Source organism: Mesoplodon mirus, assembly GCF_964341445.2.
Source record: "Mesoplodon mirus genome assembly, chromosome: 2".
Classification (NCBI taxonomy): Eukaryota; Metazoa; Chordata; class Mammalia; order Artiodactyla; family Ziphiidae; genus Mesoplodon; species Mesoplodon mirus.
The window spans coordinates 640967-658499 of NC_138977.1; the positions used below are offsets into that span (position 1 = coordinate 640967).

The 17533-nt window shown below is 32.5% G+C and overlaps 1 protein-coding gene across 2 annotated transcripts in view; it reads right to left on the bottom strand.

Annotated features, from left to right (window-relative positions):
* Positions 1-2306: 2306 nt before the first annotated feature.
* The window catches only part of RBM46 (RNA binding motif protein 46), a gene marked incomplete at both ends in the record, with an annotated part of 31547 nt that continues 16320 nt past the window's right edge, over positions 2307-17533 (bottom strand). Inside the window, one exon of one of the 2 annotated variants that reach the window (XM_082601864.1) lies at positions 2307-2506. In XM_082601864.1, coding sequence (XP_082457990.1) covers positions 2307-2506 — 200 coding nt within the window. Of the gene's footprint in view, positions 2507-10272; positions 10329-17533 lie in introns of those variants that run through there. The other variant, XM_082601865.1, reaches the window with a different exon arrangement.

Below are 17533 nucleotides of genomic sequence, written 5' to 3' on the forward strand. Positions count from 1 at the left end.
TTGTGGTCAATAGCTTATTATAGAGCCTGTGCTACAAGAATTAATGCAGCAAATAATTAGTAGCTATGATCACAAGTCAAATGAAAATTCATATGCAGTATGAACAAAACTGCTCAACCATAACGTCATAGAAAGAGACAGTGCTTGATATGAATGCACTGATTTATATATTTCTGGTTGAAGGAGGCGGAAGGAATGAAAAACCAGTACAAATAAATGACTACTATATTCTTCATATAATTATACATAAACAATATAGTCTACCACTTCAGTGCCTTCTACTTAGCAAGTGTTTTACCTTTAACATTATAAGGTTTATTTATATCATGATTATACAGATTTGAAAGTATGGTTCAGAGAGATAAAAAAATGTGTACAAGTTCAAAGACCTGTTTACTTGGCAGAAGTGGTAATCAAACCGGATGCCAAAGCTTATACGTTTCCCACCATATAACTATGGACCTCCAAATACATTATGTGGTCAGTAAGCTCTCTGAATTGTTCACGATATACAACTGACCCTTGAAGAATGCGGGTGTTGGGGGTGCCCACCCTCCAGCACCCATGGTTCCATATTGGCTGATTCAACCAACCATGGATGCTGTACTACTGCAGTATGTATTTATTGAAAAAATAATCCATGTATAAGTGGACCTGTGCAGTTCAAACCCATATTGTTCAAGGGTCAACTGTGTAATATTTTAAGTGAAAAAATTATGTGTGAACTTGTAATTATTATTATTTGGGCCATTCCAAATATTTCTATGAAAAACTAAATTGTCTGTTTATCTTCTGGTTTGCAATCTGAGTCACCTCTGCATCCCAAGGGTATTTCCACAGTAGCTAACGAAATAAATACTCGTTATGTTTGCTGAAGGAGTGATATGAACCTGTGAGTCACGGGAGTTAAAACTGTAAAATCCGATGTTAGAAAAAAATTAATGCTAGTTAAGTATAATGTCTATGCTCATTTAAATTAGAAGATCTAAGGCAGTAACCTGGTAAGTATTACATATAGTTAGATGGAATGAACTTTCTTTAGAGGATGAAAAAAGAAACTAATTTACTCTCTGATAACTTCTGCTAGAAAAAACTTTAGTAGAAGAAATATATGCAACTATTTCATATTAATGAAAACCCTATACCTTATCCAATGAGTTGATCAACAAAGTTAATGTCTGATATTCTAAGAGGAAAGATTTTTGTCTCTACAAATTATGCAAACCACCATTAGAAACTGATTACAGATATATACTGCTAAACTATTAAACAGTCCAAATGACCTGGATTCATTAATTATTCATAAAAAAATGGAGGAAACGTCACTGGGTTCATGAACAAAGTATTTCTATTGGCCCCTGAAAAGGACTTTTGTTACGTTTCACAAAACTATTAATTTTCTTTCTGCAGTATCCTTTGCTTTGGTCCCAGTGAAGACACTGAGCCTATGTATACCAAGTAGGGGAAATTGTTCTCAGAAGGTCAAAGCAATTGTGAGAGCTAATTTTTTTGTGCATATTAATAAACAAAGTGAAACACGTGCATATTAGAAGCATCGTATATTTAATGTCAAAGAATTTGAATTCAAGTACAAAAATTAACACATGATTTCAACATTAAAAACCATAACACTTATTACTCAAAGAACTAAACAGTGAATATCAAAAACACAAATGGAGCGTAACTATAAAAACCTTAAATACATTACAGCAAAATTATAATGTATTTCTACAACAAACAATTAACTAAAATATTTATAGTTATTTGCAAGGACCACAATGGTAGATTGCTTTTTCTTTAGTACTGCATAAAATCTGCATCTTAATCTTTTTGCCCTTCATTTCTTTCTACATAATAGTTAGATGCTTCTGTTTATATAATTGTTCTAATCACTAAAACAGATAGTGATCCTTGGTAATCAAATCTAGTGTAACCATTGTCTGCAAGTGCTTTAATACTTGCGAAACTCTATTTAGCAAAGTTATAATGAAAAAATTTAATGTAAATTTCTGGGTTCTACTGACCACTCAGGAATCAGAAGTTATTTAAAATCCCAAAAGTTTAAAAAGAACAGCAGTTTGTTATAACTTTATCAAGAGAAATCACTAAGTAACTTTTTAAACTTAGCATTTTTTAAAGTTTTACAATGGTAGGTTATTCTGAATTGTGACTGATATTTACTATGTTGAAATAAATATATAATTATCATTTTAAAACTAAATGTACAAACCCGATTCTAAAATAAAACTATTTTAATTTGCATGTTTTACAAGGAAACTTTCATACTCCTATTTATAATATTTTCTTCAGAAGAATGAGGCCTGATTGGAGATATATAGCCGCTGTCCAACATGGCTGCCATCAGCAAGTGATACTGTTGGTGACAAGGGATAGCTTGGATAAGAATAAGGCCTTGAAGTGTAAGGAAGCAGGCTGGGAGGCCCAGAAGAGAGGGTAGCACTAACAGGGGAAAGACTATTTATTGAGCTGCGATGGAAATTGTAGTCTGTAAATAAATACATAACAATTATGCTTCACATCTTTATGGTTACAAATTTAATTCAAAGAGACAAAGCATTAAAACTATAATCACAGTTTAACATAATGTTCTAACATTCAAAATCCTGATAATCTTATATTGCTGGTAAAGACTGTTTCAGCATTCACTGCTTTGCAAATCCTGATAGTTTCATCAGTCAGTATTATGTAAACTTTCACTGACATAATGCTTCAGAGATCTTACTAGAATGCATTCTTGGATATCTATTAATTGTTTTGTGTCTTTATGATCACCGAAAAAGAGAACCTCTGATTTCTCTTGCTCTATCCACAAGGAAACTCCTTTTAAATTTGGTACTGACACTAAGGGATCGTCCAAGAAGATATAAAACAGTGAATTCATATTTGCTTCTTTTCTGAAACTGTATTAGGTACCAAACCAGCAGACACATTTACCCCTGGACTGCAAAAACTGTCTAATATTTCATTATTTAAATACTAATGTAAACATTTATACAACCCCACAAGCCAATTTAACATTAGAATCCTACTGGTACCATAAAACAGTAAAATGAATCATCTTTATAAAATAAACTTCAAGAAACCATTATCAACTTACAGTACGGAAAAATCCCAAAATTAAACCAAATTATTTCTTTAGAAACCAACATTTGAAATACTACTATTCCACAATAAACATTCATCTTATGTATGAATAATTTCCTGCTTCATTAGTTATAATGTTTACAGATGTGTGTGAGTACTGAAGACCAAATTTGTAAATCCTGTACTTTCCAAAAACTCAACTACGTTCTTTGGTTTAGAGTAAGCCAAGGGTGTGAAAATGACTATGAAGTGATTATTTATAAAAGGTATGGTGTTTCTAGGAACAGAAGAAATTAGGTCATCTTATGCACAGGTAAAGTTTTTTCTATATTTTCCTGGTGCTAGAAATGAGGCCTAAAAATGAATGTTAACTTAGTATTCTCATGGGACTTAATATTAAGCCAACAGGAATGAGATCAACTGCAGGAGAATAAGCTCAAGCAACATCAGAAAGGACCTAGTTAAGAAAAAAAATGGAAAAAATAATCAGTTAAATATAGGTTTAATTTCTAGCGCTGTAAAACTCTAATTAGAATAATTTTATAACCATTTTATTTTTATTAATGGTACCATAAGATCAATAAAAGCAGTTTGTTCCAAGAAGACATAAATACATTCAAGGCATACAGTTCAAAATATTTTCAGTATTTTGAAACTGGATAAGGAATGACTTTGACACCATTTGCTCTTCTAATATCCAAAAGTAGGATAACTCTAGGTATTAGAGAACTTTTTTTCTTCCCTTAAAGGATCCACTTTGCCTGAAGTGTTATGGCATTGAGTATGAACAAAAACCTTAGTATTCCTGATAATTCAAATAATTGCTAAAAAAAAGTTCTGATTCTCTCCTTCTAAACGTTATCACACAAATACAATAAATTTCTTATTAAGCATGTATATATAACTAGCTCTTTCAAATTTTAACAATGTGATACAGACAACATGATTTAGAAGAACAGATCTTTAAATATTTACACTTCTGTATGTGGGGAAATGTAGTTTTCAGAGAAATCACTTTCACTTTGGGTTTATATCCATTCAAGATCTAATGCAGCCTACTCATGAAATGTGGATAAAAAAGAGATCTTCAGGAGAAGATTTCACAAAGAAGATAGACAACTGGCTACTAGCAGAGTGCTTATCAGGTCTGAAAATTTGTATTTCTGATATTTCCCTGATGTAAACCTTCAATTTACAAATACCCTAACAGACTGCTTTATTCTCACATTTTTAAGGAGACTAAATTAAAGTATAAAATTAAAAGTTCACTTTGATGACTTAATTCACAAATACCCTAACAGACTGTTTTATTCTCACATTTTTAAGGAGACTAAATTAAAGTATAAAATTAAAAGTTCACTTTGATGACTTTATTCACAGAGGATAAATCAAGAAAAAAAATTTCCCCCAATACTATAAAGATTAGGAAACGAAAAGCTTCAGATGTTTACAAGCATTTCAAAAATAATTTTTTTACAATTTAAGAATCTAAATATATTCGGGAAAACATCTGGGTGATTAGAAAATATAATACATGTCAAACTTGAGACAATAACTGTGAGATAAACCTAGATGAACCATGTTTTCCCCTAACATACAACTTATATATCACAGACAATAAAAATCAGAAAACATCACTGATTAACAAATTAACAAATGAATTAAAATTCCTAACATATACTTACTTGCCCACCCCTGCTTTTTCTTCCCAATGAACATCCTTAGCTCTTCAATCCCACTGTTTCTGCCTCAGACTGGGATATTACTCCCCTTCCCCCCTCTTCTTAAGGGAATGATACAGAGCCAATTTCAGAATTTAAGTTTTACACTGAGAATTATTCAACTGTCTTAACACTTCTTTAAATTGAGGCACAATTTACATACAATAAAATGCATACATCCTATGTGTTCATTTCAATGAGTTCTGATAACTGTATAAATCTATGTAACCAACACCCAAAGCAAGATATAAAACATGTCCATCAATCTAGAAGTTCCCATTATTCATTCCAGTCAAGAGCCCTTCTGCTGGAGGCAACCACTTTCTGATTTCTATCACTATAGCTTAGTTTTGACTGTTTTGGACTTCATATAAAATGTATTCTTAAAGTATTTTTTTATGTCTTCTCTCAACATAATTTCTAAGATTCATTCATACTGTATGTATCAGTAGCTTGTTCCTTTTTATTGTTCAGTAGTATTCCATTGAATGAATATACCACAATTTATTTATCCACTCACACTCACCTGTTGATAAAGATTTGGGTTGTTTCTAAATTTTGACTATTATGGATAAAGCTGTTATGCACATTCTTATACAAGTCCTTTTGTGGATACAAATTTTCATTTCTTTGGGGTAAATAACTAAGAGTAGAATTGCTGGGTGGTAGGTTAGAGATAGATACTGCCGAACAGTGCATTGTGACCATTTTTACACTCACGTCAATAAAATATGAGAGCTCCAGTTGCTCCAAACCCTCACCAACATTTGTTATTGCCAGTGTTTTTAATCATCGCTATTCCAGTGATATGAATGGTATCTCATTTTGGCTTTAATTTGGATTTCCCTTATGACTAATAATGTGTTTAGTGACCATTTGAACATCTTCTTTTTTTTTTTTTTTTTTTTTTTTTGCTGTATGCGGGCCTCTCACTGTTGTGGCCTCTCCCGTTGCGGAGCACAGGCTCCGGACGCACAGGCTCAGCGGCCATGGCTCACGGGCCCAGCCGCTCCGCGGCATATGGGATCCTCCCAGACCGGGGCACGAACCCGTATCCCCTGCATCGGCAGGCGGACTCTCAACCACTGCGCCACCAGGGAGGCCCTGAACATCTTCTTTAGTAAAGTATCTGTTCAAGCCTTTTGATCATTCTTTTTGGTTTTGTCTTTTTATCGTTGATATCAATAAAGTTTTTGACTAATTAGATTCTCTAAATCAAAATGTTAAATAGCAATAGGTTGAGTCCTCACAAGTCTCTAATTCAAACCACCTCTTTCACTGAAGAATATTACAGACAAAAGATGGTTGATTAAGTGACTGTTCCATATTCCCACAGTTAAATGGAGAAAAAAACAAATTAAAAATGAGGCTTCCCAGTTCCTAGGAAAGTATTATTTCCACTTGATCAAGCTTTTTTACTCTGGCAATCTTCTCAAAACTGGGTTGAGAGAAAGCGTTTCCAAAGGCTGTTGTGCGTAGGGGGAGAGAAATAGAGGGTGGTCTAAGTTACCTGGCTTCTGCTTGAGCCTGCCCACGCCCACACTCCCCAGTTAAACCCACACAGCTCTGCATTCCCTTGCTTTATATGCTAAACTTTTATGTAACACTTCATTTGAAGAAAAGGCCCTTTTAACGCTTTAATATAATTATGAGATAACATTTTGATCAAATCCTCTAAAATTTCATATTTATATGTTGAATGGATACATTTTTACAGAATAACTTTGACCTATATTAAGACTAGTAAATAGGCTTAACCTTAGGTGCCGATTCTAATCAAGCAGTAATCGCTAAAAGGACCCTGGATTCCAAAGGATTCTGAAGCTGTGTCTGGAATGAGCAAGAAAGTGAGTAGTAACTGTAGCGCCACATCTGACATGGGCGCAAGAGCAGAGCCGGCAGCACATTCATCACCTGCTTGCCAGTCCCGCCTCTGCAGCGATTATAATTTGGTCTCCTACCTTTCTCTGTCCAGCACAAGAGACGAATACCATCAATATGTTCCTTAGTGAAAACTAAGCAATAGATATATACTGATTTACTCTCTTCTTGTGTGTCCCTTTTTTGTTTCTAATTCTCTTACACCTCTTGACCGAACATCACAGATTCTCTAGCTGCTTTTGTTTCATATGAAGAGGGGGAAACCCTTAATAGAGACTTTAAAGTGAGTTCAGTTGAAAGTGTCTTCTCATACTAATCTTTTTCTTTTAGTTGGTTTCTGACCAGATATTCTTTAAACTAATTTTCCATTAGAAAGTAAATTCTTCATAATTGTTTTCTTTTCCTTGTTAGCTCTGAGTTCTACCTTCACACTCATCCCCTCTCTTTTTGATGCACCTTTTTAAAGTGTACAATTCAGTGGTTTTTAGTATATTCACAAAGTTGTGCAACCAAACTCCACTATCCAGAACATTTTCATCACCCTTAACAGAAACTCTGTACTTACTAGCAGTCGCCCCCCATTCCCTCTCCACCAGACCCAGCAACCACTAATTTTTCTGTTTCTATAGATTTGCCTATTCTGGATTTTTCATATAAATGGAATCATATAAGTTATGTGGTCTTTTTAGACTGGCTTCTTAGCATAATGTTTTCAAGGTTCATCCATGTAGTATGTATCAGAACTTCATTCCTTTTTATAACCACTGTATGGGGATACTGCATTTTGTTTATCCATTCATTAGTCAATGTACATCCAGGTTGCTTCCACCTTTTGGCCGTTAGGAAGATTTCGTGTGGACATATGTCTTCAATTCTCTTGAGTAAATAACTAGGAATGGAATTGCTGGGTCATATGGTAAACTCTATGTTTAACTTTCTGAGGTATTGCCAAATGTTTTCCAAGGCAGCTGTACCATTTTAACACTCCCAACAGCAATGTATAAGGGTGAAGCACCTGACATTTTGACCTATGAAATACATTTCCCACCTTAATACATATTTTAAGTATTTCTTTAGATTTCTATGAGATCTTTATTAAAATTTTTGAAAAAAATTCATTTTACTATTTTATTATTTCAATTTCTATCATTCCAAGAGTCATAACTATAATAACTCAATAACTTTCTTTTACTGAACCACTGAATTTCATCTGCAAAACAAGTTTTTGCTAACAGTATTTATTATACATACCCCGAATATAAAATACAGCTGGGTTCAAACACAGAGGTTTACAAAAATCATCTGTATTAGAATATTATTAACATTTATCATTTATTATTTTGTACTTTCTCCTAGTACAGAAGACCAAGAGCTAACTATAAGGCAGAGGAAAGAATTTTCAGAATTGGTAATTATTAAGCAACTTATAACCTATGAAATATTTAAAAATCATTAATTTTTAAGTGATACTTTTGGCTGGAATACACTAGGATTATCAAATTTACTGGCATTTTTACTTCATTTACCTTCCCTACTTCAATTCAATTTTTAAAAAGTATTTTTATTGTCTACTTAATTTTTCCTATCAGATGACTGACAGCAAAGGGCAAAAAGTAGACGGGCAATGACCAACATTTTTTCTAAGACTAGGCCCACAGGGTAACTCAGGCCACTATTTCTGTTTTAAGATGATTTATAGGAGGGCTTGAGTATGATAATCTTAGTAACAGGTGGCTGGATAAGAAAATTATTGTCTATAACTGTTTCCTTATAAGGTTCTAGTTAATTAGTTCTCTGATTTTACTAGATGATTATATTTTTCAGATTCAATTTTGGGAGAAAATCATCTATTTCTGTTTTCAACTAAATTATTTTTTTAATTTACAACGTATTTTCCCATATAATTTTGAAAGAGTGATTTGGATTTTAAATTCTTACTCTGAAACTTCAATATTGTATAACAATCATAAACATATACTTTGTCAGATATCAGTACTTTTATTTTTAAGAAATTACAGCCGTTTCATTCTAAATTATCTCTAAAGGTTATAATTTAAACTTCAAAAACAAGGGTTTGAAATCCTAGAAAATGCAAACTAATGTCACTATAGTGACAGCAATCAGTTCAGTGGTTGCCTAGGAAAGAGAGTAGGAGGAATGGATTATAGTAGAGGTGATAGAAATGTTTATTTTCTTGATTATGGTCATTTCACAGACTTATACATAAAGCAAAACTGACGAAAGTGTATACTTTAAATATGTGCATTTTATTGTATTTCAATTATACCTCAAAAAAGTTATAAAGAAATCCCCAGTGTTTCTCTAGGTTAGTTTAAATGTTTCTCAAACTACAACCCACACAATTCAAGTACCTTGTCAAAACAAGAATCCCTTAGGCCAAAAAACATTGGGAAAACTTTAGGAAAGATGGGTTTAACAGCTAAACAAATTGCTACTACAATTATTCAGGATGCTAACATGCATTATGATTTCCATGGGGAGTATATATAGTACATGGTTCTTCCCAAACTTGACCATAGAAACAGTTATTTCACTCAACAACTTAGCAAATCAGTTTGGGAAGAACTTTTAATAGGGATACTATATAATGGGAAAACATTAAAAACAAATCAGAAAAATTCTTAAAATACACTAAACACAGCAATTACAAACTCAAATGCCTTCAGAGGCCAAGATGTAACAAAAGAAGAACTCAAGAAGGACCAAATATAAAACAAATGCTGTCCAGCTATTTGTAGTGAAATGAAACCCAGTTGCTTTCCTTTCGAAAAACTGAAGAGACCAAACAAATCATATCAAGAGCTTCCAGTTTGCTACCTTTGTATTAAGAGATTGAATTATGTCAAATTCCCTTTAATGCTAGTTTCTATACCATTTTGGAAACAGAGGAATAAAAGAGCAGCCTATGAGAGGGAAAATTATTATCCAAGCTATAGCAAACTAGGATTGTAACCTACTCAATAACACATGGATTACTACCCAGGGAACTACAACATTCTTTTTGCCTCTACATGTAAAAAGGAGTTTGGATAGTAATAATCTTTACTCAAACTATAAACTACCTTTAGCTTCCTACTAAAACTTATCCTTCTCAGTACCATGTTGGAAAAACTAAACAGTGAATCCTAATAAACATAACTTTTATTCTAATTGTATCAATAATAATTTTGGTTTAGTAAGCTTGAAAAAACTAGAGTTCCATTTTCAAATAAGTTTGAGAAATTCTGGGTAATCTACTTTATAATACACTCATTCCAACTACATCCACCTTAATACTGTTTGCCATCCTGGTGGTTCACAATGTACACACTAGCATGTTAAAAGTTTTCAGAAGACCTGAAATATAGAAGTCAGTTTAACTCTTTAAAACTTTGCTTAATGCATCTATAATTAACAAAGCTATAATAATTAAAAATTTTCACAAGGTTTCATTGAACAATTTTAAATATTTCTTCTTAAAACCATAAGAAGAATTAATTTATAACTGGCTTTCTGGAAACTAAATATATCACTTAATATTCCTAAGAGACTTTTTCTTACCTGTTTATTTTCTCCAAATTCTTCTACATAAGTCCAGGCTGAAGAGACTGTGTTCCCTGTCTGTAAGCAGTGAAGACAGAAAAGAATTGAGTCTTTAGATTGATGTTACCCCTTATCTTGGAAGTGCATGGAATCCTTGATAACTTTAGGTAAAAACTATTTGATCAGTAAATATGAAAATAAATTGAGGAAAAGAAAAAAGTGATAGTTATTTCTGAAGTTCTGCAAAGATGAACAAAGAGAACAGTATTTTGGTTTTGGAATGAAAATTATGAGTTAATACATTCACAGAAAAAACATATCTTTCTATACAAATTAAGTCCTTATTAGTTGGTTTTTCCAAGTACTACTCTACCAATAAAATAAGAAAAGGATTTTAAAAACAACTGAGATTGCCCAATTTTTGATAAGCAGATAGCCAAAGAATCTAAGTGAATTTGAAAAATATCAATATCCTTTCTTTCCATCTTAAAAAGAAATAAATGGCCAAAATAATACAAACCATAAAGAATATCTGGCTTGTTAACAGCTAAACTTTAGAAGCCTAGTTTAGCCATATATAGTACAACTCTGGACATCCATCCATTTTGGTGGATCTCTCTTCATAGGAATGTATATCCAAAGCTATGCTAAGAAACTGCATTAGAGTATGAACAAATGAAAAATGTTTGATGATCCACATAAAACTACAGATTTTTAAATACCCATCTTGAAGATAACTCAGCAGAAAAAAACAGTCACAGTATTTTCTGAGTTTTACATAATGAAATAGGTAATTTAATCAACCCCCCCCCCAGTGAGAACTATAACACCTAGACAATTATTAAAAGCAAAACTACCCACATGAAAGCACTGAGAATGGCCAAGACTGAAGAATTGTGGGACTGTGATCTTAGACAAGAAACCCAAAGAGGTGTGCACGTCTTCTGGAGGTGTGTTTTGCCTAGGAGGATTGGCCAATTCTAAAGAATCTGAAAGGCAAGGGAAGATGGCAAGAGACAGACAAATTTCTGAGGATAAGAGGACAAAAACTGGAACTGAGGAGCTACTGATGTGGCAAGTCTAGAACTGTGAATAAAACTGAACCAGAAGTAGACCAACTTTAATGATGACTAAATTCAAATCTTCTCAACCCCTGCCTGGATTAAGACAATCTGGGATTGCCAGTCCTTTGGTCACCTTTCGGAAGCAAAAATAAATCCTCTCTGAATAAAGTTAACAGCATGTTCACTTTCAAATTATCTCCACATTTTTTTCATATACAATGTCTGGAATTCAATTGAAAAGAACCAATCAAAGAGATAAAACAATGTTTTATTGTTGACCTAAAAGCACAAGAAACAAAAGTCAACAGTAACAGATCTACAGGAAATGTAAAGTTTTCAGAACTAGATATTAAAATAATTATGACTAATATACTCAAGGAAATAAAAAACAAACCTGAAAATTTTGGAGGGAAAGTGTAAATCATAAAAAAAAGTCAAATGAAATTTTAGAACTGAGAAATAAATTCAAATAATGGTTTTATCATGTTAGACACAGATGAAAAAAAAGAATTCATGAGCCAAAAGACAGGTCTGAAGAAAATATGCAAACTAAACACACAAAAGAATGGAAAAGAACAGAAAGCACATAGTAGATAAACAGGATACAGTAAAACGGTCTAAGAAATGTATAACTAGAGTACCATATAGAAAGGATAGACAAAATGGGACAAAAGCAATACATGAAAACAGAATCACTTAGAACTTTCTAAAACAAGTGAAAAACACTAATCCACAGATTTTAGAAGTGGTGAAAGTCCCAATTAAGATAAAAACTAAGAAAGCTACAAGTAAATCTATCACAGTAACACTTGTGAAAATCACAAGAGAAAATATTAAAAGTAGCTGGGGGGTGGGGAGGTTTACAATAAAGGAGTAATAAGCAAATTATAGCTGACTTCTCAACAGAAACAACAGAAGCCAGAAGACAGTGAGTGGAATTAATAACCTCAAAGAATTAAAGGAAAGTAACTGCTGATCTAGTAAAAATACCCTTTCAAAAGGCAGGTGAATTAAAGACATATTCAGGCAAACAAAACTGAGGTAACCTGTCATAGGTATATTCATACCAAAGAAAACACAAATGAATGTTCTTTGAGCAGAATAAAGAAATAAGCATAGTTGACGCATAGGAGGAAATAAAGAGCAAAGGAAATGATATATAAATGGTAAATGAATACTAATCTATATTAACTAAAAACTATTATAATTAGGTATGTAGGGAGTTAAAACATATAAGTCAAAGACATACAGAAATATCAAGACAGTACACAAAACTGGAAGAGAAAATTTAAAAAGTTAAGAGTGTACTAAAGTCCTTGCATTGTCTGGAATGGAATAAAAGCACTAATTAATATTAGATTTCAGTGAGTTAAGAATACATGTTGGAGTTTACAGGGTAATAACTAAAAGGATAATAAAGACTCTATGACTAATACAGCTAAAAGAAGAAGAGAGAAAAGGGCAAATAAATAATCCATCAAAAGAAGGCAAGAAAGGAGAAAAGGGAAATAGAATAGGGACACCGAACAAGGAATAGAAAGCAAATGGCAAGACAACGGACTTAATTCTAAGCATTTCAATAAGTATATTCAGTTCAAGCTGAGCAAACTCAAAACACAGACTTTCAACAAAAACAAACTTCAGCAACAACAACAAAACCTAACCATATATTGGGCTCATCTTAAAACTAAGATACAGGGAAAGTAAAAGTTAAAATATAGAAAAAAATACGCATGCAACCCTAATCAAAAGAAAGCTTGTAAGTCTATGTTAGTATCAGAAAAAGTATTCTTTAAGGCAGGAATGCATGATAGAGACAGAAAGACACAGTATAATACTAAAAGGTACACTTCACCAGAAAAATATAACAATTCTAGATTTCTATGCACCTAATACACAACCTCAAAATATAAAAAGCAAAACCTGACAGAATCAAAAGGAGGAAAAGATAAATTTGTAGTCATAGTAGGTGATTTTCATGACCCTCTCATAGTAATAGAATGAGCAGGCCAAAAAAACATGAAAGTAAAGAAATTTACATATAATTAGTAAACTTGGCCTAATTTATATTACGAGTTGAACTGTGTGCCCAAAAAAGATATATTGAAGTCCTAACCCCTAGTACCTCAGAATGTGACCTTATTTGGAAATAGGGTAACTGCAAATGAAATTAGTTAAGATGAGGTCATACTGGAGTAGGGTGGACCCTTAATCTACTATGATTGATATCCTTATAGGAATAGAGAAACACAGAGAGGAGAATGCCATGTAAAGACACAGGGACACACAGGGAGAAGATAACCATATCCAACACAGGCAGAGATTGGAGTAATGCATCTATAAGCCAATGAACTAAAGGACTACTGGCAAACACTGGAAGCTAAAAGTGGCAAGGAAATTCTCCCCTATCAGCTTCAGAGGGAACATGGCCCCAACAACACCTTGATTTCTGATTTCTAGCCTCCAGAACTGTGGGAGAATAAATTTCTGTTGCTGAAGCCATCCAGATTGTGGTACTTTGTCACAGCAACCCTAGCAAACTAATACACAGCAATTAAAAACTGGAAACAGATTCTTTTTAAGCAGGCATGAAATATCTACTTTAATTGGTCATTAAAAAACAAAAAGCAAAGGACTGAAATGATACATAATATACTTTCCACTCATAGTAAAATAAGAACAATATAACTATAAAAATCTTCATATTTTAGAAATTTATACTCGTGAAAAGAAATCAAAATATTTTCAAACAGATGATGATAAAAATAAAGTACATCAAAACGTATGTGATGCAGCTATAACCATACTTAAGAAGTCAATTTGTAGCCTGGAAATGCATACAATGTAATAAAAGAAAGGCTGAAAACTCTAAACTAAGATGGCTTCTTAAATGATATTCCACATATCCAAAAAATATACAACACCAATCTTAAACAAACTCTCCCATACATAGAATGGTAAAAGAGAAAAAACTTCCTAATGTTTTTATGAGGAAAAGTATGGGACAACCTTATGAATGAACATAGATACAAAATCCTAAAGAAAGTATCAAAAATCAAATTCATCAATACATAAAAAGGATAATGTACCATGACCAAACTGGGTTTATTTCAGAAATGCAAGACTGATGTCACATTCAAACATCAATCAATGCAATTCACCACATTAAAAGAATAATAGACAAAATGATATAATTATCTAAATAGATAAAGAAAAAATTCATCACCCATTTGTGATAAAACCTCTTAACAAACTAGGAAGGGACTGGAAGGGACTATTCTTACTGTGATAAAGGGCTTCTATAATAAAAACCACAGCAAACATCATACCTCAATGGAGAAATATTGAAAGTATACAAGGATGCCTTCTATCATTATTTGTATTCAAGACTGGACGAGTGGTTCTAGCCAGTGCAATAAGGCAAGAGAAAAAAGAAAAGTATAAGGATAGAAAGGAAGACAAAAATTCTCATTATTTGCAATTGACATGACTGTGTATGTAGAAAAATTTTAAATAATGTAGAGCCAAAACAAACCATTATACTCAAATGTTTTATTCAATACATAAAAAATAAATTGTATTTATATAAACAGGAACAATCAGAAATAGAAAAGGCACCTTTTACGATGGCATTGCAAAACATTAAATACCTAGGAATAAATCTAATAAAAAATATAGGAGGTATTTACACAAATATTTACAAGCTACTGAATGTTTAGAGAAATTAAAGAAAGTTTAAATAAATGGATAGATCTATAATTTCCATGGATCAGAAGGCCCAATACTATAAAAATGTCATTTCTTCACAAATTGAGCCACAGGTTCAATTCAATTCCAATCAAATTCCCAGTAGGATCTTTTTGGTAAAAATTTACAACCTGATTCTAAAATTCAGGTGGAAATATAAGGGCTGTGATGAGTCAAGATAATTATGGAGAAAAAAGTTGGGAAGATGTTCTCTACCAAATATTAAGATTTTCATAATTAACACACTATAATAAAATCGATCAATGGAAAAGAATACAGAATGTATAGTAAGACTTATACATATGTATGTGTATATAGGTATGTGTATGTGTGTACACACACATACATACAACACATACTTCACAACCTCACTAAATTTGAAAGATAAAAAAAAGTTTCCAGAAGATAATACAGGAGACTATTTTATCACTTCAAGGTAAGCAAAGATTTCTTAAGCAGGGTACAAACAGCACTAACTTTAAAGACTGATAAATTGAACCACACTAAAATTAAGAACTTCTGTTTTTTTCAGAGTATCATGAAGAGAGTACAAGGTAAGCCACAAGTGGAAGAAGGTATCTGTTAAAGTATATCTCCAACAAAGGGCTTGTATCTTAAGTAATAAAGAAAAAACCAGATGACCCAATACAATAAAGGGACAAGAGACTTAAATCAAGAGACACTTCATCAAGAGGATATCTTAATGCCCTATAACCCTATTAAAAGATGCTCACTAACATTACTGAATAGTGATATAGAAGTTATAATCTCAACGAGACAGCAATATATACTAACCAGAATATTCAATATTAAAAGACTGATAATACCCAAGGTATTGGCAGGGGTATGTATGGAACAACTGAAACCCATGTGCTGCTAATAAAGTGTAAACTGGTATAATCACTTTAGAAAACTGTTTGGCATTATCTACTCAAGTTTTAAAACTATGACCTACCACTTTCACTCCTACGTATTCAACAGAAATACATGCAAAAACACCATGTACAAGAATCTCCACAGCATCATTATCTCAAACAGCCCAAACTGAAAGCACTCAAATTTCTAACAACAGAAATAGCAAATAAACTCTATGATTTCGATAGAATCCTTACATTGATGAGAGTGAATGAACAGTACTGCTACATGCAACAACATGGGCCAATCTCATAAACATAATGTCAAAATAAGCCAGACAAAAGTTTACAAAATTTTGTACAAATTTCAAAAACAGAAGTAGTCAGAAGACTGGTTTCCTTGGGAACAGAGAGAGTAATATCTGAGTGGGGGTACAAAGGAGGCTTCTAGGGTATTGATATTTTATGTCTTCACCTAGTGGTTACATTGATGTGGTCCCTCTGTGGCAATTCACAAAGCTTTCAGTTATGAATTGTGCACTTTTCTGTTTGTATGTAATGTAATAAGTTATAAAAAAGAGGAATTAGAACATACACATGAGAAGTTGATCATTTATAATTATAAAAAATTAAACCACTTAATAAAGTTACTATCAATAACATATAAAAGAAAAATGATTCAAAGTAACTTTAAAAAACTATAATGGTGATTTTCAGTAGAGATGCTAAATGGAATTACTATTAAATATGGAACAAGTCTTCCTTCCAAAATGCCTTCACAGACTACCACCTGGGCCTGCAGTTTTAAGAATTAGTTTTCTGTTAATCTTTAAGTTGAATGAAATCAAGTTCAACAGGAAAAAATGCTGGGATTTCAATTACTGATATAGGACAATTACATTTCTGTTAATAAATATACAGAAGAGATGGTGAAAACCTAACAGCAGAATCTCAATTTAATATCAAACACAAGGTTACTACTGCTGCTTTAGTCCAGTTTAATTTGCAATTTATTAGTGTTTTTCCATTAAAAGAAGACCGATATATTCCGATAAATTATTTAGAATGAGATTATTCGGTAATCAAGACACAGAAAGAGACCAGGAAAAGAAAAGGTATATTGAAAGTCAAGAATAAGAATAGGATACATTAAACTTCAAAGGTCAGAGACAGGATCTTGTTTTCTGAAAACTGAAATATTGGATATGTTATTTTACTCTTCTGCTATGTAGGAATAAGAGCCAAAAGAAAGATAAACTACGTATAATTTCCACTAATTAGGATTCTAATTTTCATTATACTCATGAAGACATGACACTGTAGAACTATGACTTGTTCTGTAAAGATGTGATGAAAAGTTTTAAAAGTCACTTAAAACTAAATGTTACACGTATATTCTGTATCTTTGAAGATTTTACTGGTTTCAGTTTGAAGAAGATTCCCATATACATTTTATAGTAAATGGTATGAAGATGAAAAGCTGTTTTTCAGACTCTTGGATGTGTCATACTGCTATTTCTTCTTCTGAAAATAGAAAATGACTAAAAGCACAGGATTCCAGTATATTCCAAATAAGACTGCTATATTAGCATCCTGAATTTTCAGGGCTTTTCCTGCC